Here is a 27935-nt window from a genome sequence, read left to right as displayed (position 1 = left end):
AATGATACATCTTCTGAGAGCCATCATGTAATGACTGCTTAAAATTCATAGATAAATGGATTCTATCCAACAACTGATTACTGAACAGAGTTTTTATAAGAATGAATAGATAGGGAATAAAAGATTGGGACCTGTTGGTTCCATAGTTTAAATGACTCATGAATATAACAACTAAGAAAAAAATACATATATATATAAAATAGCAAATATTGGTAAGGATGTTGAGGAATTGTAACTCTTGTGTATTGTTGAAAGTGAAAGTGAAGTCACTCAGTTGTGTCTGACTCTTTGTGACCCCATGGACTGTAGCCTACCAGGCTTCTCAGTCCATAGGATTTTCCAGGCAAGAGTACTAGAGTGGGGTGCCATTGCCTTCTCCAAGGATCTTCCTGACCCAGGGATTGAACCTCGGTCTCCCGCATTATAGGCAGATGCTTTACCCTCTGAGCCACCAGGGTTAGTGGTAATGTAAAGTGGTAAGGGAAAGAAGTACGTCAAGGCTGTATATTGTCACCCTGCTTATTTAACTTACGTGCAGAGAACATCATGAGAAACGCTGGACTGGAAGAAACACAAGCTGGAATCAAGATTGCCGGGAGAAATATCAATAACCTCAGATATGCAGATGACACCACCCTTATGGCAGAAAGTGAAGAGGAGCTAAAAAGCCTCTTGATGAAAGTGAAAGGGGAGAGCGAAAAAGTTGGCTTAAAGCTCAACATTCAGAAAACGAAGATCATGGCATCTGGTCCCATCACTTCATGGGAAATAGATGGGAAAACAGTGGAAACAGTGTCAGACTTTATTTTTTTGGGCTCCAAAATCACAGCAGATGGTGACTACAGCCATGAAATTAAAAGACGCTTGCTCCTTGGAAGAAAAGTTATGACCAACCAAGATAGCATATTCAAAAGCAGAGACATTACTTTGCCGACTAAGGTCCGTCTAGTCATGGCTATGGTTTTTTCTGTGGTCAGGTATGGATGTGAGAGTTGGACTGTGAAAAAAGCTGAGCACCAAAGAATTGGTGCTTTTGAACTGTGGTGTTGGAGAAGACTTGAGAGCCCCTTGGACTGCAAGGAGATGCAACCAGTCCATTCTGAAGGAGATCAGCCCTGGGATTTCTTTGGAGGGAATGATGCTAAAGCTAAAACTCCAGTACTTTGGCCACCTCATGTGAAGAGTTGACTCATTGGAAAAGACTCTGATGCTGGGAGGGATTGGGGGCAGGAGGAGAAGGGGACAACCGAGGATGAGATGGCTGGATGGCATGACTGACTCGATGGACATGAGTCTGAGTGAACCCCGGGAGTTGGTGATGGACAGGGAGGCCTGGCGTGCTGCAATTCATGGGGTTGCAAAGAGTTAGACACGACTGAGTGACTGAATTGAACTGAACTGAAAGTGGTACAACTGCTTGTGTAAAACAGTATGGTGGTTCCTCAAAAAATTAAAAATAGAACTATCTTATGTCTAGCAATTATATCATATGACCAGCTATCCTATGACCAAGGGCAAAGGGAAGCTGCAACAAGATGGTAGAAGGGGTGCAATCACATACCAGCCAGAAATGCTTGGAAGGCACAAACAAAACTTCGTGTACACCACAATCAAGGAAAGGGAGCAGTGACCCCCACAAGAGATGGAGCCACACCTGCCTTTGAGTGTTTGAGGGTCTCCTGTGGAGGCACGAGTCAGCAGTGGTCTGCCACGGAGACAGAGGCTCTAGCAACAGCAGTCCTGGGAGGCATGTCATGTGGCATAAGTCCTCTTAAAGGAGATCACTGTCAGTGCCACTGTAAAGCCACCAGGGAGGCGCCAGGGCTGGGGGTGAGGGACAACTCACAAACTGGAGAACAATTATACTAAAGAAGTTCTCTTGCTGCTGCAAAAGTTCTAAGCCATACAACAGACTTCCCAACGTGGGGATTTGGAAAAGGGACTGAGTATCCCCAGAGAATCTGACTCTGAAGGTCAGCAGGATTTGATTACAGAACTTCCAAGGACTGGAGAAACAGAAACTCTTGGAGGGCACAAACAAAATCTTGTGCATACATGACCCAGGAGAAAGGAGCAGTGACCCCACAAGAGACTGAGCCAGATTTGCCTGTGTATGCTTGGGAGTTTCTGGCAGAGATATTGTTCAACAGTAGCCTGGAATGTGGGGTCAAGGACACTGAGTGCAACAGTCCTGGGAGTCCCAGCATGCTGGAATAAGTCTTTTTGAAGGAGGTTGCCATTGCCATTGTCCCTACCATAGTCTGGCCTCAGGCCAAACTACAGGGAGGGAACACAGCTCCTCCCATCTGCAGAAAATTGGATTAAAGAGTTACTGAGCATGGCCTTGCTCACCAGCACAAGACCCAGTTTTCCCCCAGTCAGTCCTCCCCAGTCATGAAGCTTGCACAAGCCTCTCATCCTCATCCATTACAGGGAAGACAGAATGAAAACCACAATCACAGAAAACTAACCAAGCTGATCACATGGACCACAACCTTGCCTAACTCAATGAAACTATGAGCCATGCTGTGTAGGGTCACCCAAGATGGACAGGATATGTGGAGAGTTCTGACAGAATGTCCACTGGAGAAGGGAATGGCAAACCACTCCAGCATTCTTGGCTTGAGAACCCCATGAACAGTATGAAAAGGCAAAAAGATATGACACTGAAAGATGAACCCCCAGGTCAGTAGTTGTCCAATATGCTACTGGAGAAGAGCAGAGAAATAGCTCCAGAAGGAATGAAGAGGCTGAGCCAAAGTGGAAACAGTGCCCAGTTGTGGATGTGTCTGGTGGTGAAAGTAAGTCTGATGCTATAAAGAACTGTATTGCATAGGAACCTGGAATGTTAGGTCCATGAATCAAGGTAAATTGGAAGTGATCAAACAGGAGATGGCAAGAGTAAACATTCACATTTTAGGAATCAGTGAACGTAAACGGACCAGAACAGGTGAATTTAATTCAAATGACTATTATGTCTACTACTGTGGGAATAATCCCTTAGGAGAAATGGAATAGCCCTCATAGTCAACAAAAGAGTTCAAAATGCAGTACTTGGATGCATTCTCAGAAACAACAAAATGATCTTGGTTTGTTTCAAAGGCAAACCATTCAATATCACAGTAATCCAAGTCTATGCACCAACTAATAATGCCGAAGAAGTTGAAGTTGAATGGTTCTATGAAGATCTACAAGACCTCCTAGAACTAACACCAAAAAAGAGATGTTCTTTTCATCACAGGGGACTAGAATGCAAAAGTAGGAAGTCAAGAGATACCTGGAATGACGAGTAAATTTGGCCTTGGAGTACAAATTGAAGCAGGACAAAGACTAACAGAGTTTTACCCAGAGAAGGTGCTGGTCATAGCAAACACCCTCTTCCAAAACCACAAGAGACGACTCTACACATGGACATCACCAGATGGTCAATACCGAAATCACACTGATTATATATTTTGTAGCGGGGGAGCCTGGTGGGCTGCCATCTATGGGGTCACACACAGTCGGACACGACTGAAGCGACTTAGCAGCAGCAGCCTAAGATAGAGAAGCTCTATACAGTCAGCAAAAACAAGACTGGGAGCTGCCTGTGGCTCAAATCATGAACTCCTTATTGCAAAATTCAGACTTAAATTGAAGAATGAAGGCAATGGCAGCCCACTCCAGTCCTCTTGCCTGGAAAATCCCATGGATGGAGGAGCCTGGAAGGCTGCAGTCCATGGGGTCACTGAGGGTCGGGCACGACTGAGAGACTTCACTTTCACTTTTTTCTTTCATGCATTGAAGAAGGAAATGGCAACCCACTCCAGTGTTCTTGCCTGGAGAATCCCAGGGACAGGGGAGCCTGGTGGGCTGCCGTCTGTGGGGTCACACAGAGTCGGACACGACTGAGGCGACTTAGCAGTAGTAGCAGCAGTGAAAACTACTAGGCCATTCAGATATGACCTAAAGCAAATCCCTTATGATTATACAGTGGAAGTGATAAATAGATTCAAGGGATTAGGTCTGGTAAACAGAGTGCCTGAAGAATTATGGACAGAGGTTCATAACATTGTACAGGAGGCAGTGATTGAAACCATCCCCAAGAAAAAGAAATGCAAAAAGGCAAAATGATTGTTTGAGGAGGCCTTACAAATAGCTGAGAAAAGAGAAGTGAAAGACAAAGGAGGAAAGGAAAGACATACCCATCTGAGTGCTGAGTTCCAGAGAATAGAAGGAGATATAAGAAAGTCTTTTTAAGATAACAATGCAAAGAAATAGAGGGAAACAATGGAATGGGAAGGACTAGAGATCTCTTCAAGAAAATTAGAGATAACAAGGGAATATTTCATCCAAGATAGGTGCTATAAAGGACAGAAACAGTATGGACCTAATAGAAGCAGGAGATCTTAAGAAGAGGTGGCAAGAATACACAGAAAAGGTCTTAATGAACCACAATGCTGTGATCACTCACCTAGAGCCAGACATCCTGGAGTGTAAAGTCAAGTGGGCCTTAGGAAGCATCACTTCCTCAGAAGTGGAATTCCAGCTGAACTATTTGAAATCTTAAAAGCAGATGCTGTGAAAGTGCAGCACTCACTATGCCAGCAAATTTGGAAAACTCAGCAGTGGCCACAGGACTGGAAAAGGTCAGTTTTCATTCTAATCCCAAAGAAGGGCAATGCCAAAGAATGTTCAAACTACCATACACTTTCACTCATTTCACATCGTAGCAAAGTAATGTTCAAATACCATCAAGCTAGGCTTCAACAGTGTATGAACATAGAACTTCCAGATGTACAAGCTGGATTTAGAAAAGGCAGAGGAACCAGAGATCAAATTGCCAATATCTTGAATCATAGAAAAAGCAAGGGAATAAAAAACACACACACACACATCTGCTTCACTGACTACGCTAAAACCTTTGCCTGTGTGGATTACAACAAACTGTGGAAAATTCTGAAAGAGATGGGAATACCAGACCACCTTATCTGCCTCCTGAGAAGCCTGTATGCAGGTCAAGAAGCAACAGAACCAGACATGGAATAGCAGACTGGTTCCACATTGGGAAAGGAGTACATCAAGGCTGTATATTGTCACCCTGCTTATTTAACTTACATGTAGAGCACATCATGTGAAATACTGGGCTGGATAAATCACAAGCTGGAATCAAGATTGCTGGGAGAAATATCAATAACCTCAGATATGCAGATGATACCATGCTTGTGGCAGAAAGCAAAGAGGAACTAAAGAGCCTCTTGATGAAGGTGAAAGAGGAGACTGAAAAAGCTGGCTTAAAATTCAACATTCCAGAAACTAAGATCATAGCCTCCAGTTCCATCACTTCATGGCAAATAGATGGGGAAACAATGAAAACAGTGACAGACTTTATTTTCCTGGGTTTCAAAATCACTGTGGAAGGTGACTGCTGCCACAAAATTAGAAGACACTTGCTTCTTAGAAGAAAAGTTATGACAAGGCTAGACAGTATATTAAAAAGCAGAGACATTACTTTGCCTACAAAAGTCCATATAGTCAAAGCTATGGTTTTCCAGTAGCCATGTATGGATGTGAGAACTGGACAATAGAAAAGCCTGAGTGTGGAATAATCAACGTCTTCAAATTGTGGTGCTGGAGAAGACTCTTGAGAGTCCCTTGGATAGCAAGGAGATCAAGATAGTCCATCCTAAAGGAAATCAGTCCTGAATATTCATTGGAAGGACTGATGCTGAAGCTGAAGTCCCATACTTTGGCTACCTGATGCGAAGAACTGACTCACTGGAAAAGACCCTGATGCTGAGAAAGACTAAAGGCAGGAGGAGAAGGGGATGACAGAGGATAAGATGGTTGGATGGCATCACCAACTCAATGGACATGAGTTTCAGCAAACTCTGGGAGATGATAGGAAGGACAGGGAAGCCTGGTTTGCTGCAGTCCATAAGGTCGCAAAGAGTTGAACACGACTAAAGCTGAAACTCCAGTACTTTGGCCACCTCATGTGAAGAGTTGACTCATTGGAAAAGACCCTGATGCTGGGAGGGATTGGGGGCAGGAGGAGAAGGGGACGACAGAGGATGAGATGGCTGGATAGCATCACGGACTCGATGGACATGAGTCTGAGTGAACACCGGGAGTTGGTGATGGACAGGGAGGCCTGGCGTGCTGCGATTCATGGGGTCGCAAAGAGTCAGACATGACTGAGCGACTGAACTGAACTGAACTGAGCAACTGAACACCAGATGTCTGCCAATTCCACAAAGAAAGGATACGTAGTCTGTGCAAAGTACCTGTGGCCAGAGAAACATGGTACCCAGAGGAAATCAAAAGAATACATGAATGGCTGGGACAGAGTAATCCAGGTGGAAAGTGGTACAAAACAAAAGTAACCCCAGGTTTCTCAACATTGGCACTATTGACATTTTGGGCCTGATAATTCTTTATTGTGAGAGACTGTCTTGTGCACTGTGGAATATTTGGAAGCATCCCTGGCCTCTACCCACTAGATGCCAGTAGCACCTCCCCCAAGTTATAATAACCAAAAAAGTCTCTAGACATGGCCAAATGTCCTCTGAGGCTAAAATCACATTTGGTTCAAAACTACTGGAAAGAGATAGGCAGGGAGCAGACCATGTAGGTCTTTTTATGGAGTTTTTTTTTGTATTATGAGCAATGGGAAGCCTTTAGAGGCTTTAGATGTTAAAGGGGAGAATGGATAACATAATCTAAGCTCCGTTTCTAAAAGATCCTCTGCTAGTAGTGAATAAAATGGAGGGGAGAATAAGCCCATGCCAGAAGGAAAGTGGAAAGACCATTTAACAGGCTAAACCAGTTTAGAAGCTGCTAGACTAGTTCTAGTGCCCAATAGTGACAGCTTGGACTAGGGTAGTGGGTGGTGGAGATGCAGTTGGATGGATTTGAAACATAGGAAGTAAAATCAACAGGACTTAGTGATAGATTGGACATGTCAGGTGAGATAGAAAGGGACATCTGGAATGATTCGTGCTAGAGGAAGTAGATGGGTGGTGGTGCAATTTACTACGTGGGGAAGCTGGAGGTGGCCTAGGTTCATGGGGGAGAGCACATGATTTGATCATGTTAAATTTAAGGGGCTTTTGAGATGCCCAGAAACAGATGCTAAATAGATAATTGGATATGTGGGTGTGGAATTCTAGGAGGTCTGGATTGGAGATACAAATGGGGGAGCAAATGGTCTAAAGATGGTTATCTCAGCTGTGAAAGTGTACAGTCTCCAAGGGAAGGACTATTGGAAGAAAAGATGGAAGTCCTAGGAGCTTGAGTGTGGGCCACTATTTGATGACCTGATAAAGAGGAAATGGCTAAAAAATCGGTGATAGCAAGGAAAATGTGGAGTCCTAGAAAGCCACCTCAGAAAGTGGGTCAATAAGCAGGGAATGCTAAACCATGTCAAATCTTCATGAGAGATTACATAAAGATGACTATATAAAGTCTGCTGGTTGGTCATTGTTGGTCTTTGTAAAAGTGGTTCGGGTGGGTTGATGGAAACAGGACCTAGATGGGAAAGGGTGAGGTGAAGGAGACAGATGATGTTTTAGGAGGGATTGGACTGTGAGAAGGAGGGACATAAGGTGGAACCTGGGGAATGGTATGAGGATATTTTAAAATAAGAGGGCCAGGAGCATGTATCAGTGTCAGCTGGGAAATCTCTGGTTGAGAAGAATTAGATGTGCAAGGAGAAGAGATGCTTCAGAGCGGGAGGGAATGACCTTAGTGAAGGGGAGTATAATAGGCCCCTACAGTGCAGAGGGAGCCGTAGAGGTGGGGCAAGCGTGGTGGGTTTGTGTGTGAATGGAGAAGAGGAGGGGCATCAGCTGAGACTGAGGGAGGCTGGACATTGGGAGTGGGGAACAGGGTAGAGGAGTTTGAAATTTTGAGAGTTATTATGAGAATAATGATTCCCAGGAAGCAATAGGCCCTTGGTCATCTAAAAATAAAATTATGATTGGACTACTCGAAACTTGTGTTAGTTTCCTAGGGTTGCCATAACAAAGTACCACAAAGTGAGTGGCTCACAACAGCTGGGAGGGAAATTTACTCTCTTATGGTTCTGGAAACAGTCCAAAATCAAGGTGTCCACAGGGCCATGCTGCCTCTGAAGGCCCCGGGGGACCCTCGTTGCCTCTCCAGCTTCTGGTAGTCGTCAACAATCCTTGGTGCTCCCTGGCTTGTAGATGGATCTGTCTCCACCTGGCCTTCCCTCCTCCGTGTCTGTTTCCAAATTTCCTCCTTTTCTAAGAACACCAGTCGTTGGGTTGAGGCTCACCTTAATCCAGTATGACCCCATCTTAACTTGTGTACATCTGCAAAGACTATTTCCAAATAAGGCCACATTCACAAGTTTCAAGTGGACATGAATTTTGGGAGGACACCAAGTCATGAGACTGTGTTAATGCATTTTAGAAGTGTTTGTAAGATTAAGAGAAATAGCTGATTATAGATCTCAAGGGCCTCACATACGTGTGAGGCCATACATACACACACGGTATCATAGGCAACAAACCTTGTAGTGTCTCCACTGTCCCCATGTGACAGATGAAGAAATGGAGTCTAAAGTCTAAGTGACTTGCTTAAAGTGAGGTCCTGGCAGAGTGCATGCATGCTCAGTTGCTTCAGTCGTGTCAGAATTTTTGTGACCCTAAATGCTGTAGCCCTCCAGGCTCCTCTGTCCATGGGATTCTCCAAACAAGAATACTGGACTGGCCATGGATGGGAATGGCTGCCCATTCAAGTATTCTTGCCTGGAGAATCCTCCCATGGACAGAGGAGCCTAGTGGGCTACAGTCCACGGGGTTGCTAAGAGTTGCACATGACTGAGCATGCATGTATACATGATGATGAAGGTGAATTTTCTATTCTTACTTAAAGCCCCAACCACCAAAGCTGTGCTTTTAATCTGGGTATCATGTGGTACCTTATGCCACGTGGTGAACCCTCAGAGAAGTAAGCAAATAATAAATTGTGTTTCTTGTCAAAAAAAGTTACTTTCAATGAATTCACATTCTTCATTAAAATTTTTTTTAAATCATGTATTTATTGTGTTGCCATTACTATTAGAGTCAGATGTAAAAAATATTGCTAACTATGATAATAAGGAGTTTACCATATATGTTTTTTTATTAGAATTTTATGCTTTCTAGTCTTACATTCAGGTCTTTAATCTATTTTGAGTAAATTTTTATATATAATGTAAAATAATGGTCTAGTTTAATACTTTTACCTGTGGCTGTTCATTTTTCCCAATAAGGAAAAAAGAACTAAAGAGATTGTCCTTATCTCATTGTATATTAATGCCTCTTTTGTGGTAAATTAATTGGCCATATATGTGTTGGTTTATTTCTTGGCTCTGTATTCTGTTTCATTTATCCAATTTTTTATGACAATGTCATAACTGTTTTGATTACTATAGCTTTCTAATATAGTTTGAAATCTGCAGGGACGGGGTGGTGGGGGGAATACTGGAGTGGATTGCCATGCCCTCCTCCAGGGGATCTTCCCAACCCAGGAATCGAACCCACGTCTCTTACACCTCCTGCAATGGCAGGCGGGTTCTTTTACCACTAGAACCACCTGGGAAGCCCCAGGACCTAAACACAGGCACTCTGGCTTCAGAGACCACATTTATCCCTTGGCTCTATTGTCTGTCTTTTCCCAGATAATCCTGAATTAATTATAAAATTTAATCAACTGGTTAATCTCTCCATCTTAGGAACTACTCTTCCCTGACATTCTTTGTTGTCATCTTTTTCCCTACACATAGCTAGCTCTTTGTACATTCCTCATGTCTACAGCTCCATACTGATAGCCCACTGTGTGGGAACAGAAGCCTGCCATTTTGTCCATTTGAGCTGGCAAAATATTGCTCTCCCTGTTCTGGTAACTTCCAGGCTTGGCTTTCTTTCCTAGGTCCAGAGCATCCAATTCATGGAGTTCTCAGAAGTGGAGAACCAGGATGACTACTACAGTATGGATGCTGGTTACATCCACACCCAGGACCAGCAAGGGGTGTATGTCATGTATGATGAAGCCTTGAGTGATCTGAAGGACCTAGAGACAAAACTGCTGCTTGTGGCCAGCCATTACATTGAGAGAGAAAAAGGTCAGAAGTCAGATTTTTAAAAATCAACCAGACAAAAATCAACCTATCCAAATGGACAAAAAACGCTAAGGGCTCTATTTAACACCTCCCGCCTCAAAATATAAACACATATATAATAGTAACACACACCACTCTAGAAAAGATAAAGTTTTGTTTCCAGCTCAAGTCCCCCATTTGTTGGAAACTGTAGCTTGGTTATCAGTTCAGTTCAGTTCAGTTCAGTCGCTCAGTCGTGTCCGACTCTTTACGACCCCGTGAATCACAGCATGCCAGGCTTCCCTGTCCATCACCAACTCCCAGAGTTCACTCAGACTCATGTCCATCGAGTCAGTCATGCCATCCAGCCATCTCATCCTCTGTCGTCCCCTTCTCCTCCTGCCCCCAATCCCTCCCAGCATCAGAGTCTTTTCCAATGAGTCAACTCTTCGCATGAGGTGGCCAAAGTAGTGGAGTTTCAGCTTTAGCATCATTCCTTCCAAAGAAATCCCAGGGCTGATCTCCTTCAGAATGGACTGGTTGGATCTCCTTGCAGTCCAAGGGACTCTCAAGAGTCTTCTCCAACACCACAGTTCAAAAGCATCAATTCTTCGGCGCTCAGCCTTCTTCACAGTCCAACTCTCACATCCATACACGACCACAGGAAAAACCATAGCCTTGACTAGACGGACCTTAGTCGGCAAAGTAATGTCTCTACTTTTGAATATGCTATCTAGATTGGTCATAACTTTTCTTCCAAGGAGTAAGCGTCTTTTAATTTCATGGCTGCAATCACCATCTGCAGTGATTTTGGAGCCCCCCAAAATAAAGTCTGACACTGTTGTTTAGACTCTACTTGTTGCCCAGTAGCATTTCTGCGTTACGTACTAGGTGCAGGGCCCTGAGGGAAGCAAAGTAAGCAAGTGAAATTAATGACTTTTTTCCCTAAGTGACAAAAAAAGAAATAATTGACCTTGGGGAAACTGCAGTTAGAAGCAGAGATATTTCTGAGTTCCTTACAAAAAACCACCAGGATGCAAGAAGACCTGGCTAGGAAAATGTCAGACAAGCCCCAGAGGGAGAAATCATTAGTCAGGGTAATCAAATAACCTATAATCTGTATTCTCTCTTTCTTTTGGCATCACTCAAATTTATCCAGTTTTAGAAATTGATGAGGTAAGAATATTCCTGTTGGAATAATATGATGGCATTAGTATTCCATTTGGAAAGAAATTAGAATTTCTAGATGAATTGTAACACCTAGAGGGAAATTTACCAAGAGATTGTGCTATTTTGTAATATATGTAGACTTTAATTAAAGATAATTCATGTTCATATTTTTATAAAATGCTGCTCTAAGAATGTTTGACAGTTAACCTTTCAGATCCCAGAAAGAATTAATTTAGTATTAGTTTAAATTCTTTGTTCTCCTTTTGCCAAAGACCATTTGGGATCTGAATCATGGGATGCAGTGATGGCGTCCAACATTCCAGAGCACCTAATTTCAACTTTTAGCTTTTATCTTTACTGGTGATCCTACATACCAATGCATCATTTTTGCTGATGTTAATTTATAATAGAATGTGACTGTGTTTAGCTACTAAGAACTTACTCCGACTGAAATACTTAGTCGCATGAGCATATCTCACTGAGCTAGTGAGTATATGGTCATTCATTGTGAAATGATTTCCCAACTGCTGCTGGAGAAATTCCTGACCAATGGCTTTCTGTTGTTCAGTACCCATCATATTCTTGATAATCACTAAACCTGAAAATCCCTTACTTTTTAATATTTTATTCTGAAACAGACTACTTAAAATTTTAAGCAAAATAATGCTGACAATGAAAACTTACAGTACTATAGTGGGAAAATATTTTAGCTGAATAATGGCAATGGTTACCCTTACTGATTTAAGTTAGTAATTAGCACAACTAAGAAATATGTTAGAAATTTCCCTGAAAATTTTTGACTTGGTTGGCATCAATTGATAACAGCAGTTTAAACTAGGTTTGTTGTTAAATCACCAGGAACCTGTTTTTACAGAGGAGAAATGTATGTTTTGCTTTTAAATTACAGGTTTGAGGAGATTTTAGTAAATCTTTCATGTTAACTGAATTTTGGTTTATATTTCTAAAATTAGTCTTTTAAAATGAAAAGTAAAAACAAAAACCTTTGTTGATCTAGGAGTCAGCAAGTATGAACTTAAGGCCTACCTAGTCTTGCCCATGTCTCTTTAGCCAATTCTTGGGAATCCCAGCTACCCATTCTGTGTTTTCATTCCTGAGAGGGAGCTGACAATCTGACGGGTCCATTTCTACTAGCAATACCTCTATAGTGAGGCCTGTCTCTAATCATTTTCATCCTTTTCTCTCCCAGGTCACAAACAGGGCAGCAAGTCACATATTGACCAGGACTGGGGATGGACCCATGCAGGTGTGGACAGATTTGCTGTGCTCTATGACATGTGGACTTGGGAAGCAACTCTTCTAGAAAGCAAGCGCCAGGTATTTTTGCCTAGAAAACAAAACACCTATTAAAAACATTCTTATAAAACCCAATATATTTTTTTTAAACACCATGGGTCTTTTAGGGCAACTCCCAATGAAGTGAATAAGTATTTTAAAAATCTTAGCTAGTTGTAAGTATATAATCAATTTTATGTTCTTTACTGTGGTTCTTTATTACAAAAAACAAAATGTGAAGGATATGGCTTCAGCTTAGGGGAAATTTGTTAGAGGGCTGTATAATTTAGGCCCTTTTATGACATGTATGCTTTTAGTGAGAATGTGTGTGATGATTCCATTCATGTTCATTGTGCTGTCAGGGACAGGCCTCACTTTGCTAAATGCAGACAAACTGACAGACCTTATTATGGTCTTTAGAAGGGTAGGCCACATGTGGGTGGGTGAGAGCAGTTGGGAAAGGATTTCCAGAAATGGAAATGACAGGATTTGAAGACTAGATGTTGGCATGAGAGAATGAGAGTGGAATTAAAATGACTTCCTCAAGCTCAGGGAGGAGGCTGTCGACTGAAACAGAAAGAAAGAAGAGGGGCCTGTTTAGAGGGGAACATTTTTTTGAGTCTAGGACACAAGGCATGGAGGAGAGTTTGCTAAAACCCAGGTGTGAATGTCTTCCCAGGTGGCGCTAGTGGTAAAGAATCTGCCTGCTAATGCAGGAGACCTAAGATACACGAGTTCGATCCCTGGATCAGGAAGATCCCCTGGAGGAGAGGGCATGGCAACCCACTCCAGTATTCTTGCCTAGAGAATCTCATGAACAGAGGAGCCTGGCAGGCTACAGCCCATAGGGATACAATTAAGGCAGCTTAGCACGTATGCATGAATGTTTTATAGGAGCTGTAGGTTTGAAGTTCAGGAGCAGTTATGAGCTGAGGTGTAAAGGTGGAAGTCATACCATAGTAATGTATCAAAATGAGTAGTAAAAGAGATGTCTGAAATGGGTCCCTGGGAACACTTACATTTAAGGGGAAGGTCATGGGACAAGAATCCATGAGAGGAACAAGGAGTAGCCAAAGAGACTGCAGCAAAAAGAAAAGGATAACATTAGGAAAGCCCACAGAAAGAAAACAGTCTTAATTGGGAGAGGATGATTACCTGTGTGGAGAACAGTTGAAACATAAAGAAACGTGAGTCCTAACAACCAGACGGGGTTAGCCATCAGGCAGTCATCGTTAGCTTTGTAGGGCTCTCTCAAAAAGCAGCAGAGGTGGAAACCAGGTTACAGGGAGTTGTGATGTGGTAAGGGGATGTGGACGGGGAAATGTTTTCTTTGAACTGTTTTTCTAGTAGAGGGTTCTACCATCTCATCTACCCTCTGGTCTGTTACTCATGGAGATGTAGACCATCCAACTTTGGAAAACCACTGGCTAGACTCCCAGGATGCAAGCCATAGCTCTGAAAATTGTTCCTCTTTCCAAAGACAGCTGATCTCTAGAGTGTGCATCTGGACACTTGACCTGTCAATTAGAAGCTCACTGTGATCAACTGAGTAAATGGGAGATTTAGCCTCATAGTATAGACACTGGAGAGGCTGCAGTAAGTGCAAGTAATACAAAATCCTCAAACGCGACATGTTTATTTATCCAGACGTGAGTTGTAGGCAGTACCCCTTTTCTTTGCTCTCCCCACCTCTGTTTTCAGTGCTTCTAGGCTTCTTATGGAGGACTTGATAGTAGAGAAGAACAGAAAGGCAAAGAGTAATAAATAAATAAACCAATTTCTCCTCCTTTGGCCTAGTGTTCATTCTGTGCTAAGTTACCAGGGCTGTCTACTAGTTTCTTCTATGGTACATGAAAATATTTTAACTTAAAACAGTCATTGAAAATAATCTCCCTCCTTTCTACCCTGAGAATAAGTTCCCTATAGAAACTGACTTATCTTTGCAAAAACCCGGAAAATGTAGCCTTCCAAATCAATTTCTGGAATTCCAGAAATTGTCAAAAGAGCCTATTTTTAATTGATAAACCAGACTTTTATCTGGAATACAATTGATTTCCCCCAGTACTGATTCTACTGCTAAGTGTCTTCAGCTGTTTTTGATTGTTCAATATATTGGAATCACTAAAGTTAAAAATTGCTCAAACACATTAGGTTGCCTTAAATCCTTCAAGTAACCATATTATATAAACTGCTCATAAAAATAGAGCTGGTATGAGTTTAGGTGGATTAAGAGACTCAGAAGCCAGGCATCAGCTCTGCCAGTTCCTAAGTGACGTTTATACCAACTGCTAATTCTCTCCATAGCCACCAGAGGACACATTTTCAGGATAATTTGAATTAGTGTTTAGAGCACTAAGAAAAGGGAGGCGGGGGGAGCGCAGAAAATTCTGTGACAAGATGTGTCTGACACTGATTTTCTCTTTTACACTTTCATTTGACCTAAAGAACTGTTTTTAAAAGTTTTTTTAAATCCAAGAAATAAAAAGAGGCTTAGGTTAAAAAAAATGTCTATAAATACAGTATGGTTTGAGATTATTCATTCTGGCTCTTTTCTATTTTCTCCAATATTTGATGCCTACCATCAGTGTGCACCGCACATTATTTTGCCTGCAAGTTGGCCCTTGACATACACAGGTGACATTTGACAGGCTAGGAAGACTTCTTAGACAAATGTCAGTCCAGAGTTCAAATGGAAATGAGCCAGTTAGCAAACAGATAATAAATAGAACCTATGAGGTGTAAAGATCACAGCCCTACCCCTGATGAAAGAATTCATAATAAAATTATGCAAAGGGCCATCTGAGAGCTTTTCAAGGTGGAGGACAAAGCTTGAAAAAAGTGTTGTCAATTTAAAAAGAGCCACCTTTTCCTTCTCAACAACTGGGGGTACCAGGTAAAATATGACAATATTTGCGACATACTAAAAAAGTATTGGTTGTTTATCAGCAATTCAAATTTAATTAGATGACCTGTATGTTTATTTGTTAAGCCTGGTAATTCTACCAACAACAAAGTGATGATGGCAATTTAGCACCTGCCTCTGCAACCTGGTATCACCAGATTGGAATCACTAGCAAGAACCCTCCCCACAATCTTCCCCTGCCAAATAACCAAACAGTAGGGCTCATTGTACAAAAGCAGGTCACAGCAATACAAATTCTATAAACCAGCTCCTGGGATTGCCCTGGTCCTGCCAAAAAGGTTTAAATTCATTGAGAATGATTTAGGGAAGTTACTGTTTCTTTCTTAATCTTCCCCTAGGCTATTGAGTGACAGCCTTCTTACCCCATCACTCCTTTGTTCCTGCTTTGTCTTCTGCTATTTAATAACTGAATGCTACTCTAGAGTAGAGAGCTCTGTGGATGGATTAATGTCATTTAGATCACCCTGATGGCTTCATTTTCCCTGAGGCTCTCTTAAAGACAAGGTATCTGCACCTTTCTTCATCTCACACTCTAAGGTGTGTGAGTTTTTAACTTGTGGAGCACACTCTCTGTCCTAAGTGTAAGGTATAGTTCGGGCCAAGGCAGAAAGAGGAAAGACGACCTCAACAGAAGTAGGTTACCTTTATTCAGGCAAGGAGGGGCAACAGTCGGCCTAACGACCAGGCTGAGCGTGGAGAGAGGCTCCATATTTATAGGGTGGTTTGTGGAAGCGATAAGGGAAACATTAATCAGGCGGGATGTTTTGGGTATTCTTTAGTTGAGATGGCATTTGTAGTTGGGCAGGGGGTGATGAGTCTTCTGGGCAGGTGTAGGGGGTGGAAGGTTTCTGAACAGGGGGCGAGAAGTCCCAGATAGATGCAACCGGCCTGGAGCATCAGGGCAGGACCTAAAGTTCTGTTTTGTTTTCTCCGATGATGATTTCTAGATGATTCAGCAAGGGCCTTTGAAGCTGTTGTTTTCTTTTCTAGGCCCAAAAGTCTCCTTCACTAAGCTTTTAGCTTCTTCTGGTGTTATCCTTTGTATACTAAGGTTGACCCAAGTTCCCATGGACCAGTGTTTCCCAAAGTGCATCCTGCAAAACTGGATGCTAAATAAAGTGCAGTTCTCCTGGGTTCCCTTACCCTACTGCTCTCCACCCGGGTGCCCTTTCCCAATAAAATCTCTTGCTTTGTCAGCACATGTGTCTCCTTGGACAATTCATTTCCGAGTGTTAGACAAGAGCCCAGTTTCGGGCCCTGGAAGGGGTCCCTCTTCCTGCAACAAATAGCGACTCTGGCGGGGACTCTTCTTCACTGAGACTGACATCCTGACCACTCGGGGTACTCAGGGGCCAGCTTGCCTGCCAATGGACCAGACCCAGCGGCCGCAACTGGCACCCTTTTGTCCCTGTCCTCCTCCTGATGCAGACAACTGGCCAGAGTGCCCTGACCAGTAAGGAACAAGAGACTTTATTGATCTCTCTCCCCTTCCCTCTCTCTTGCCTCTCCTTAACCCTTTCTCTCCTTCCCTGTTTTTCCAGTCCCCCAGTCCTAGATGCAGGAATCTGGTCGAAGGGCCCTCAGCCTGAGCTGAGGATTGGAGACTGATCACCTCCCCTTGGCAGAGAACTCGAATTCTGGTTCTGGTCTGGTCTGATTTCTGGTAGGACTGAGTTCCAGTCCTCCCTTCTCTGGAGGCCCAGGGAAAAGTCCCATAACGCCTGGGTATCTGTAGGTGGCAGGAGATGTCTGTAAGGCCACCTCTTTCGCCCCCCCTTCTCCCGCCTCCTCCCCCTTCTTCTTCCAACCTGGCTTCCTTTCCTCCCTTGAAATCTTTGATGTTAGTACTTGGATGAAGGAAATGGCAACCCACTCCAGTATTCTTGCCTGGAGAATCCCATGGATGGAGGAGCTTGGTGGGCCACAGTCCACGGGTCACAAAGAGTCAGACACAACTGAGCGACTTCACTTTCACTTTAAATAAAGTGCCCCAGGCTCTCCCTCCTTGAGCCTTAGCATTGAATAGCCTTCAGACACTGGACATCTATTGCTAAGGCAATATTTGATTCCTAGGCTTCTATTGATTCTCAAGTGTTTGCCTTCTTGGGAGCCTCAGGAGTTATTATTGCAAGATGGAGACACTCCTGGTTTTTCTTGCCACTCAGGTTCCTTTACTTCCTCCTGAGCTGTTGCCACCTATATTCAAGCAGTGCTGACACCCTCTCAGTTCTTTCTGGTCTTTCATTCCTAGCTATGGACTCTACACAATGAAAGGTGCTCTTTATCTCCTTTTAGGAAATTCCTTAGTTTGTTAAGAAGTGGGCTGGCTCCCAGGCCTCAAACCATCAGGAAGATCACTACCCAAGGAAACAAAAAATGCTCTAATGCATCTCAAAGTGTGCTTGGCTATCAGGTTGGCAAAAATTGCAGACTCAACAATCCACTCCTTGCTGTCAACTAAATGAACTCACTGGGCACACCTGTATCTTTGATGCTACAGCTACCCTAGGAGCTGAGGCCTTTCAGAAGCATGAAGCCTGCATTAGAGGCGTGGGTAAGAGAAGACTGAGGAGGGGCATGTTGAGCTGAAATTCTAGGGATGATGCTGGATTATATAGGCAGAGGAAAGGAATCCATTGCATTGTGAGGCTGGTGGGAGCAGAAGTTCAGAAGCTTTCAGCCAGAGTTGATTTTGTCCATCAGGTGATACGGACTCAGTGTTTAGAATCTAAAGGCTTTTCAGGGACCAGTGGATATATGTGCTATCTGAGAGAAAACATGCATTACATGGAAATATGAAAAGAAAATACAAAATAGATAACCAATAAATGCTTAAATGACATGTCCATAAAATGTGAAAACTTTGAGTACTTGGAAACATCTCATTACATGTGAAAATAATTTATAGATCAGATTTTCTCACTTCATAAAAATCCTGAAATACGTACTACCCAGAAATCAGTCATCATTAATGAAATGTATTGCTCATAGCCAAACAATTTGAAAAGCAAAAGTATAAATATCATTTAACATTTTTACCAAAAGAATTGATTAGGATATGAGTTTTAATATATTTGATATAGTATGGGACAGGGTCTCCAAAACTAAGTGTGTCTAAGGCCTATGAAAGTTTTAAAACAACCCAAAAAGAGTAACTACATTGTTCAGAACTACTTGCATATCAGCTCTTAGGTATCTGTTTGGGATTCCAGTCCAGTGAACTCTGAAGAGCTTTTTCTGATTAGCACCATGACTAATTAAACACAAATAAAATTTACACGCAGAACAGAAATTCCCGAAGTTCATAAACAAATGTAAAAACAAAATAAAGAGCATATCTTTCTGAGTTTCTTCAACACTTAGTGTGGGGAAGCCTTTTTCAGTTTTTAGAAAAGACTTGTGAACTTCAGTAAAACAGAAGCTTCCCGGATGCTCTTGAGAGTTTTGTACATAGGCCCTTCCGAGTGGAGTCTGATCTGGAATAAATACCTTTATATTTAGAGGGGACTTGCATCCTCCACTTGCCATTCTAACCCCTCTCCCCCACCATTTCTACATATGCGACACTTAAATAGGCAAGCTATTAAAGAGAAGGTGTCATAAATGGGGCTGATGATGTAGAAGAGGGGTGGAGGCTACTTGCCTGCCTTTGGTAATAGAATAAAACAGGGGGAGGAGAGTGGGTCTGTGGGAAAAGGTGTTGAAGATAAAAGAATTTGATGAAGTGATACCAAATTCACTGTCTCATTGGAACTTATAATTGTTAGATGTTGTATTATTCATGATATTACTCCCCTTTTATGTGTAGAGAACAGAGGAAGAGGGGACAGAGGTGCAATGAGTGCTTTTTCCCTCGCCCTCCCTAACTTGGTCTTTGCTGCTCTGATGCTGCGGCTGCCCACCCAGGGCCAATACCCAGAGCTGTCTCTCTCCTATTGATGGTGGGAGGCTTCCCAAAGCATGGAAATGGTTGGGAGTTCACTTCTCTTCCTTTGCTGGGCCCTGTCCCCTGACTATAAACCTTATTTTCAGCTTCTGGACAGTTACTTTGAAGCCTACCAGCATGCACTGGACCCAGAGGAGAGATTTGCCTTAGCACAAGTGATCACAGACATTATGCACAGGTGCCCGAGGTTTGACTTCAGTCATCCTTACTTCATTAAGGCCTACCAAGAGGAATGCACCTGTCTGAGGCTTCACCTGCAGCTGGTGAGGGGCATCCTCAACCAGCAGGTGAGTATGTTTGGGTTTTTTTAGCCATGAAATTAAAAGATGCTTACTCCTTGGAAGAAAAGTTATGACCAACCTAGATCACATATTCGAAAGCAGAGACGTTACTTGCTGACTAAGGTCCGTCTAGTCAAGGCTATGGTTTTTCCAGTAGTCATGTATGGATGTGAGAGTTGGACTGTGAAGAAGGCTGAGCGCCGAAGAATTGATGCTTTTGAATTTTGGTGTTGGAGAAGACTCTTGAGAGTCCCTTGCAGTCCAACCAGTCCATTCTGAAGGAGATCAGCCCTGGGATTTCTTTGGAAGGAATGATGCTAAAGCTGAAACTCCAGTACTTCGGCCACCTCATGCGAAGAGTTGACTCATTGGAAAAGATCCTGATGCTGGGAGGGATTGGGGGCAGGAGGAGAAGGGGTCGACAGAGGATGAGATGGCTGGATGGCATCACTGACTCGATGGACGTGAATCTGAGTGAACTCCGGGAGTTGGTGATGGACAGGGGGGCCTGGCGTGCTGCGATTCATGGGGTCGCAAAGAGTCGGACACAACTGAGTGACTGAACTGAACTGAAGATTCCATGTGAGAAGGGGATGGAAAACACAGGTCAAAACTGAAAACTCTGTTTTCCTTTCAGTACCAGTTCAGAATCTGGGTTTCCTAGGACAGCATATACATAATGTTTATTTGTAAGCTTATTTGCATTGTTGAATTCTAAGCATAACTACAGTCTTAAAGGGAGGTTTCCAATCCTGATTACATTTAATAATCCACAAAGAATTGACAACCTATTTTCATTCAATCATAGTTTATCTATAGTGAAAGGACTAAGCCTACCCCTTTGTAAGACATTAAATGTGTAAAATTATATATATTTTTTAATGTTGCAACTATTTCTAGAACACTACAGGAAATGGTCACAGTCTATGACTTCCAGGGAAAAGCTAATACAGTTCCTTAGGCCTGCTTAGAATTTTTTCCTTGTAGTCAATTATTTTACAGAAAGAAGTTTTCTTGTGCCTCTTAAGATTGCCTAAAGCTGGTTGCCTTTGCTTTTTCTGACTGATCCTTGCCTCAGACTAAAAAACAACCATGTCTCTGTGTGAGGGAATCCCTAAAACTCATGTCTGTGTGAAAATTATTCAAATAATGAAGATACACAAAGGGCTGATGTTCTGTTCTTCTCATGCCAAGGCTCATAACTCACATCCATGGGAAAGTTTAACTTTTCTAATTTTAACTTTTATGTGACATTTCTAGATAGAGTGTCAGCGTGAGTATGTCCAGAGGCTTTGGCAAAAAGGCCATCCAGATGCTAGCAATACATTTGGACTTCCCCTTAACATAATTTGCAAACAACTCATTTCCATCAACAATAGCTGGTAAGTTGGTGTTGTCTTTAGACATTTTACATTTAATTTCTGGATAATTTAAGGGTATGCTGTTAAGTATACTACTGTTCTACAAAACACCACTCAAGTATTTGGTGATGCTGCTGCTGCTGCTGCTAAGTCACTTCAGTCATGTCCAACTCTGTGTGACCCCATAGACGGCAGCCTACCAGGCTCCGCCGTCCCTGGGATTCTCCAAGCAAGAATGGGTTGCCATTTCCTTTTCCAATGCTTGAAAGTGGAAAGTGAAAGTGAAGTCGCTCAGTTGTGTCCGACCCTCAGCGACCCCATGGACTGCAGCCTTCCAGGCTCCTCCATCCATGGGATTTTCCAGGCAAGAGTACTGGAGTGGGGTACCATTGCCTTCTCCGATTTGGTGATGAGAGAAGTAAATATAAAAGGCATAGAAGAGGGATTCCTTTGTGAACTCGATATTGATTCACTTTGCAAATCAGGAATAAGAGGCCAGAATTTACACTTAGGCACTTTTCACTTTCATGCCTTGGAGAAGGAAATGGCAGCCCACTCCAGTGTTCTTGCCTGGAGAATCCCAGGGATGTGGGAGCCTCATGGGCTGCCGTCTATGGGGTCGCACACAATCGGACACGACTGAAGCGACTTAGCAGCAGCAGCAGCAGCAGCCCCTGGGTGCAGAATCTTCATTCCCATGAGAAGTCCTAAAAAACCCAGTTGCTATTAGAATGCTGTCAAAAGATTTATTAGAGGTGCCATATAAGTCAACATATATGAAACATGGATGTGCTTAAAATTTTTCAAAAAGGAATTTCTCTTTTCTAGCAAGTGTCAGCAGAAAGGTTTCTGCAGACTCATCTTGTGACCCCCACCCCACCCCTTTTGTTGTAGATTGAATTTCCTGAGATTACCTGGAGAGAGTTCATAAGGTCACCTCCTTGATATGTAGTGTGACTCACCCTCACCACACCTTTCCAGGCTTTGAGGGTACAGAGGAACCAAGAAGCTGGTGACAAGCTCCAAGCTGGGCTGGAGCTTTAGTTCTATGTAGGTATAGAAAGGGAGAAGGCAATGGCAATCCACTCCAGTACTCTTGCCTGGCAAATCCCATGGACAGAGGAGCCTGGTAGGCTGTAGTCCATGGGGTCCCTAGGAGTCAGACACGACTGAGCGACTTCACTTTCACTTTTCACTTTCATGCATTGGAGAAGGAAATGGCAACCCACTCCAGTGTTCTTACCTGGAGAATCCCAGGGATGGAGGAGCCTGGTGGGCTTGCCGTCTATGGGGTCGCACAGAATCGGACATGACTGAAGCAACTTAGCAGGCATAGAAAGGCCCTTGACTTGACTGATACTATATCCTTTATTTCCAAAAGGATAACCCACAGACAAGTGTTTTATTGTTTCCGGCCTCATTCATTTATAAAATATAACATTTTTATGGCAAACATGAATGATTCCAATAGTTGTATACAGAACTTACAGAGAAGGCAATGGCACCCCACTCCAGTACTCTTGCCTGGAAAATCCCATGGGCGGAGGAGCCTGGTAGGCTGCAGTCCATGGGGTCGCTAAGAGTCGGATACGACTGAGCAACTTGACTTTCACTTTTCACTTTCATGCATTGGAGAAGGAAATGGCAACCCACTCCAGTGTTCTTGCCTGGAGAATCCCAGGGACCGGGGAGCCTGGTAGGCTGCGTTCTATGGGATCGCATAGAGTCGGACATGACTGAAGCGACTTAGCAGTAGCAGCATACAGAACTTAAAAACCATCTTCATTATCATTTTGGGAAGAAAAAGGGATAAAGAATCAGGTGAAAAATAGAAATAGTCATGGAAGGTATTTGTTTAATATTTAGACACTTTGCAGTTATCTCGTTCTCAAATATTTGGCTAATGAAATGTTGACAGGTTTTCCATACAATTTTAGATTTTTTTTTCTATTTTCTTGAGATACAATTGACATACAGCACTGTATAAATTTGAGCTTGCCAGGTGGCACTCGCGGTAAAGAACCTACTTGCCAACGCAGGAGACATAAGAGATGCATGTTCAGTCCCTGAGTCGGGAAGATCCCCTGGAGAAAGGCATGGCAACTCAGTCCAGTATTCTTGCCTGGAGAATCCCATGGTGGGCTACAGTCCATAGGGTCACTAAGAGTCGGACACAACTGAAGCAGCTTAGCAGCTTAGCATATATAAATTTAAGTGTACAGCATAATGATGCGACATACAATGAATGAATCTTATTCTTACTGGCTTTTAGAGTAAACTATGTCTTAAAAAAAGTTCACATTAAAGCAAAAAGCATGTTGTGTAACCTGATGGGCTCCCTGGACAGCCTCTAAGGCCCTGTTGAGCTGCCAGTTTTTTATAATGCCCTGGATTGTAAGAGTGTTTTATTGGTCTTGAAAAATATAAGATCTGGAAACAGAATAAGTTCTTCATCGTGTAAAATTTGTCATTAATTGTTTCTTCTCATTAAGCTCGGCTTTGAAAAACATTTATCTGCTGGAGTTCCATCCTTCCCTTGGCCTGGCTTCCTGTATCCCCAGCGCCCTCGAGCACCTCCTCAGGGAGGCCCGCCACACTTGCAGGCCCACATCAGCCAGTGCCCTCACCTTGCTGGAGAGACGTGTGCTGCAGCTGGCCCTGGATGTGTGGCTCACCCCAGCCAAGCCCGAGTCCTGGTACAGTGCACAGCTCCAGAAAGATGTAGGTTCTCTGAAGGGGTTAGGTGGGTCCTTGGCAAAGAGGATGTTTCCTCCCAGATGTTACTACTTAGCTTTGTTTTTGTTTGGCTCTATTCCCCTCCTGTTTGGCCAGAGATCGATCATAGTCCTAGGGCTTGCCAACGTTTTTATGGGTTTTTTTGTTCATTTTGGTCAATGTTTCCAGTTTATTGGGGTGCTGCTACAGTTATCATTTAAAGGGAAATGTACACAGGTAGGGGGAAAGTATTTTCTGGTTTGTTATAGTTTAACAATATATATTTTTTAATTAAATTTTTTTCTTTCTAAGACTCTTCCTAAAATGTACTGTTTTGTCCTGAGCTAAAATCTGGTAGAGGAGAGATAGCACTGAGTGAGGGAGGAGTCAGTGATCGGGACTAAGTTCAGCCCTGCCATTAACTTGGGTTTCCCTGATAGCTCAGTTGGTAAAGAATCCACCTGCAATGCAGGAGACCTGGGTTTCTAATTTGATCTTACCATCTGTAGGTACTTGCTATAAGATAAAGGAAATATCCAGGCTTCAGCTGCCAAAAATATCTGTTCCACAGGTCTATCTCAGCCTCCTATCTTCTCCAGTTCAAACAAAAGTTTGTTTTCTTTTAAATTAATTTTAAATTAATTTTAAATTGATCAAAAAATAGAATTCAGAGTTTTAGCAAAAGAGGAAAACAGAAAATTACCCTAAATATAACCACTCAAATGCATTTGCAGTCATTATTTTTCTGAATTCAAGTATTCTTTATATACATATTTTACATAGTTCTTTCTAATCATATCCTTCATATACTAGCTCCTGTTTTTCTGAGTTGCATCATATTATATATTCTTCCCTGTTGCTAATAGTCTTTATACTTAACCTTTATGACCACAAAATTCCTTTAAGTGGTGAATGATAATTTATCCAACCATTTCCCTATCGATAGACATTCAAGTAATTTCCAATGTTTTATTATTATTAAAAATTCCGTAAGATACATCTCTATGCTCACAGATTTTACCATATTTTGAATCAATTCCTTTGGATAGATTCTTAGAATTGGATTTACTGAAAGAAAATTTAAGTCTTTGGATACATGTTGGCAGATCACTTTCCAGAAAAGTCATGCCAAACTGTAATACCACCAATAGTGTCTCAGGGTACCAGTTCTGCAATATTCTACAGTGTTAGGTGTAAGCATATAATGTCTGTACTAATATATGCATATAATATATAAAGGTGGCATTACACTGTTAATTTTCTTTCCTTGCTATTTGTTGAGATTAAATATTCTTCCAAATGTCATAATACTGGCTGTATTTTTTATGAATTTTCTGTTCTTCCCCTTAGATTATTGTTCTCTTGGAATCCTAGTATCATTCCTATCCACTTACACAAGCGCTTCTTAAAAAAAAAACTTTAACCATTTGTCCATAATGTTTTCTGCAACTATTTTCCCCAATTTGTCTTTTAAATTTTTAACAGAAACTTATTTTCATATAGTCAAATCTGTTTATCGTTTCCTTTGTGATTTCTTCTATCCTAAATCCAGAAAGCCAGACTTCCTCCAGATGTTTCATATTTGTCTTCCTTTATTCTAACTTCTAACGGTTTTTATTTTATTTCAAAAATATTTAACTCCTTTTAGTATTCCACCTGGAGTGTGTGTGTATGTGCATATGAGTGAGTATGTGGTATAAGATATGACTCAAAACAGAATTTTTCCCCACATTATTACCTGTGTAGCCTACTACCATTTATTGAGGATTATTTTCACACTGTATTATGGTACCAGGGTTTCCCTGGTGGCTCAATAGTAAAGAATGTGCCTGCCAATTCAGGAGACCCAGGTTTGATCCCTGGATCAGGAAGATCCCCTGAGAAGGAAATGTTGACCCATTTTGGTATTCTTGCCTGGGAAATCCCATGGAGAGGGGAGCCTTGGGCACTATAGTCCATGGGATTGCAAAGAGTCAGACACGATTTAATAACTAAAACAGCAGCAATTATGATACCAGATTTTTAAAATGTATTTTTAGTTCTCTTAAAAATTGTAGTGAATATCTAGGCTGATGCCACACAGTTTTATTTTTTATTGATTGATGGATTGTCACTCTGCATGGCTTTCAGAATCTTAGTTCCCCAACCAGGGATTGAACCCAGGCCCTCAGTAGTGAAAGTACCGAGTCCTCACCACTGGACCACCAGAGAATTTCCCATACAGTTTAAATTATTATTTTTCAAAATATGTTCAAATTGAGACCTAGAAATGATAAATGTTCCAGATTAATCTTTTGTACTGGGACAGAAAATGGGGCAGGTATTGTGCTCAAAAGACAAGCAGGAAATTAATAAATCTCTTGATCACTTTGGAAGACTTCAATTGTCTAGAAATTGCATCCTTGAGTAGGCAAGGCCTTTGGTAGATAAGTCTATCTACTCTTGGGATGCCAAACCAGGAAAGACAGACTAGAGGTGGTCCCCAGACTTGGTCCTTGCTGGAAGTGGTATATTAGAGGCTAGCAAAAATGTCAGAGCAGAGGAGGTGACCAAGGCAGGAGGATGTTAAAGAACAATGTAGTAACTTCACGAATCACCCAAGGCTTGGATGACTTGAGCAGAGGAGCACTGAAGGGGCAGCTTGGTGTACTCTAGAACTGTGGCTTGGAGCTAGGAAACCTAAATTCATTCTTGGTGCTGTTGTCTGACCTTAGAAAATGTCAGTGTTGCTTCAGATCCCTAACTGATAAAATGGACATAATAGAATCTGTGATTTAAATCACAGGGATCTTGTGAAAATAAAAATGAGTTAATATACATGAAAATACTTGAAAATTTTGAAACTTCAATTAGAGTTTATAAGAAATTATCATTATTATCATTGGTCACTAAAATACTTGAAATGTATCAGAGACTTCTATTTAGGTCATCTTTGTCATTTCTCTCTTTATTTTGGCTTAAAACATTTATAATAATGATAATAGCAAATGCTATGTACCAAGTACTTTTGCATATATTTAACTCAACCCTCTCAACAACCCTATGATACAGTTATGATTTATTAGTTCCTGTTAAGGCTATGGTTTTTCCAGTAGTCATTTATGGATGTGACAGTTGGACTGTGAAGAAAGCTGAGCGCTGAAGAATTGATGTTTTTGAACTGTGGTGTTGGAGAAGATTCTTGAGAGTCCCTTGGACTGCAAGGTGGTCCAACCAGTCCATCCTAAAGGAGATCAGTCCTGAGTGTTCATTGGAAGGACTGATGCTAAAGCTGAAACTCCAATACTTTGGCCACCTCATGGGAAGAGTTGACTCATTGGAAAAGACCCTGATCCTGGGAGAGATTAGGGGCAGAAAGAGAAGAGGACTACAGAGGATGAGATGGCTGGATGGCATCACTGACTTGATGGACATGAGTTTGAGTAAACTCTGGGTGTTGGTGATGGACAGGGAGGCCTGGTGTGCTGCGATTCATGGGGTTGCAAAAAGTCGGACATGACTGAGCAACTGAACTGAACTGAGGTGCTGTTATTATCCTTACTGCCACTTTACAGATGATGCAACTGAGAGACAGTTAAGTTGAGTGAATTGCCCTAAATCTCACAGCTTGTAAGTGCCAGAGCTAGAACTCAAGCCTAGGAACTCTGGATCCAGAGTCTGTACTGCTGACATATTTTTCTTAATATGTTCAAATTTCTTTCTTTATTTTGTATTTTTAAAAGTATTCTGTTTTCTTTCAGCTATTTTCAGCTAAAGTGATGGGTGATCCCTTTCTTGTGGGGGAGACAGGCCTGCTTGCACTCAAATCTGCAGCAGACCAAGGACAGAACCAAGGCCAAGATTCCCAAATGCTGCTCCTGGAGATGTTTTCCAGACTTTTGGAACTCTTGACCCTCCGGCATAGGCTGATAGAGATGAGTCTGGAGAGTGTACACTTGGCACGGTCAGTAGGGGGACTCCCGATCCACATGGAGGGTAATAGACTGTGGGTCTTCCTACCGCAAGCCTTGCCCCATCTGTGCCCCCAGAGTAACCAGAGTGAGCTTTCTAAATGACTGAAATGATGACCTCCTTTCCACCTTCCCTCCCTCCCTGTTTCTCTTCTCAGGTCTCCCACAGGCCTCTCTTGACTACTCAGCTAGTCTGGGTTCTCCTC

The 27935-nt window shown here is 42.3% G+C and overlaps 1 protein-coding gene across 1 annotated transcript in view; it reads left to right on the top strand.

Annotated features, from left to right (window-relative positions):
• Positions 1 to 27935, top strand: part of LOC128053312 (coiled-coil domain-containing protein 162-like) — a 150210-nt gene that overhangs the window by 29297 nt on the left and 92978 nt on the right. Inside the window, exons 7-12 of the mRNA XM_052645813.1 lie at positions 9922 to 10114; positions 12468 to 12595; positions 19509 to 19709; positions 20964 to 21085; positions 23557 to 23785; positions 27520 to 27722. Coding sequence (XP_052501773.1) covers positions 9922 to 10114; positions 12468 to 12595; positions 19509 to 19709; positions 20964 to 21085; positions 23557 to 23785; positions 27520 to 27722 — 1076 coding nt within the window. The remainder of the gene's footprint in view (positions 1 to 9921; positions 10115 to 12467; positions 12596 to 19508; positions 19710 to 20963; positions 21086 to 23556; positions 23786 to 27519; positions 27723 to 27935) is intronic.

This window comes from Budorcas taxicolor, chromosome 9 (genome assembly GCF_023091745.1).
Source record: "Budorcas taxicolor isolate Tak-1 chromosome 9, Takin1.1, whole genome shotgun sequence".
NCBI lineage: Eukaryota > Metazoa > Chordata > Mammalia > Artiodactyla > Bovidae > Budorcas > Budorcas taxicolor.
The sequence above is the reverse complement of the archived record's forward strand: the minus strand, read 5'-3'. Positions and strand labels throughout refer to the sequence as shown.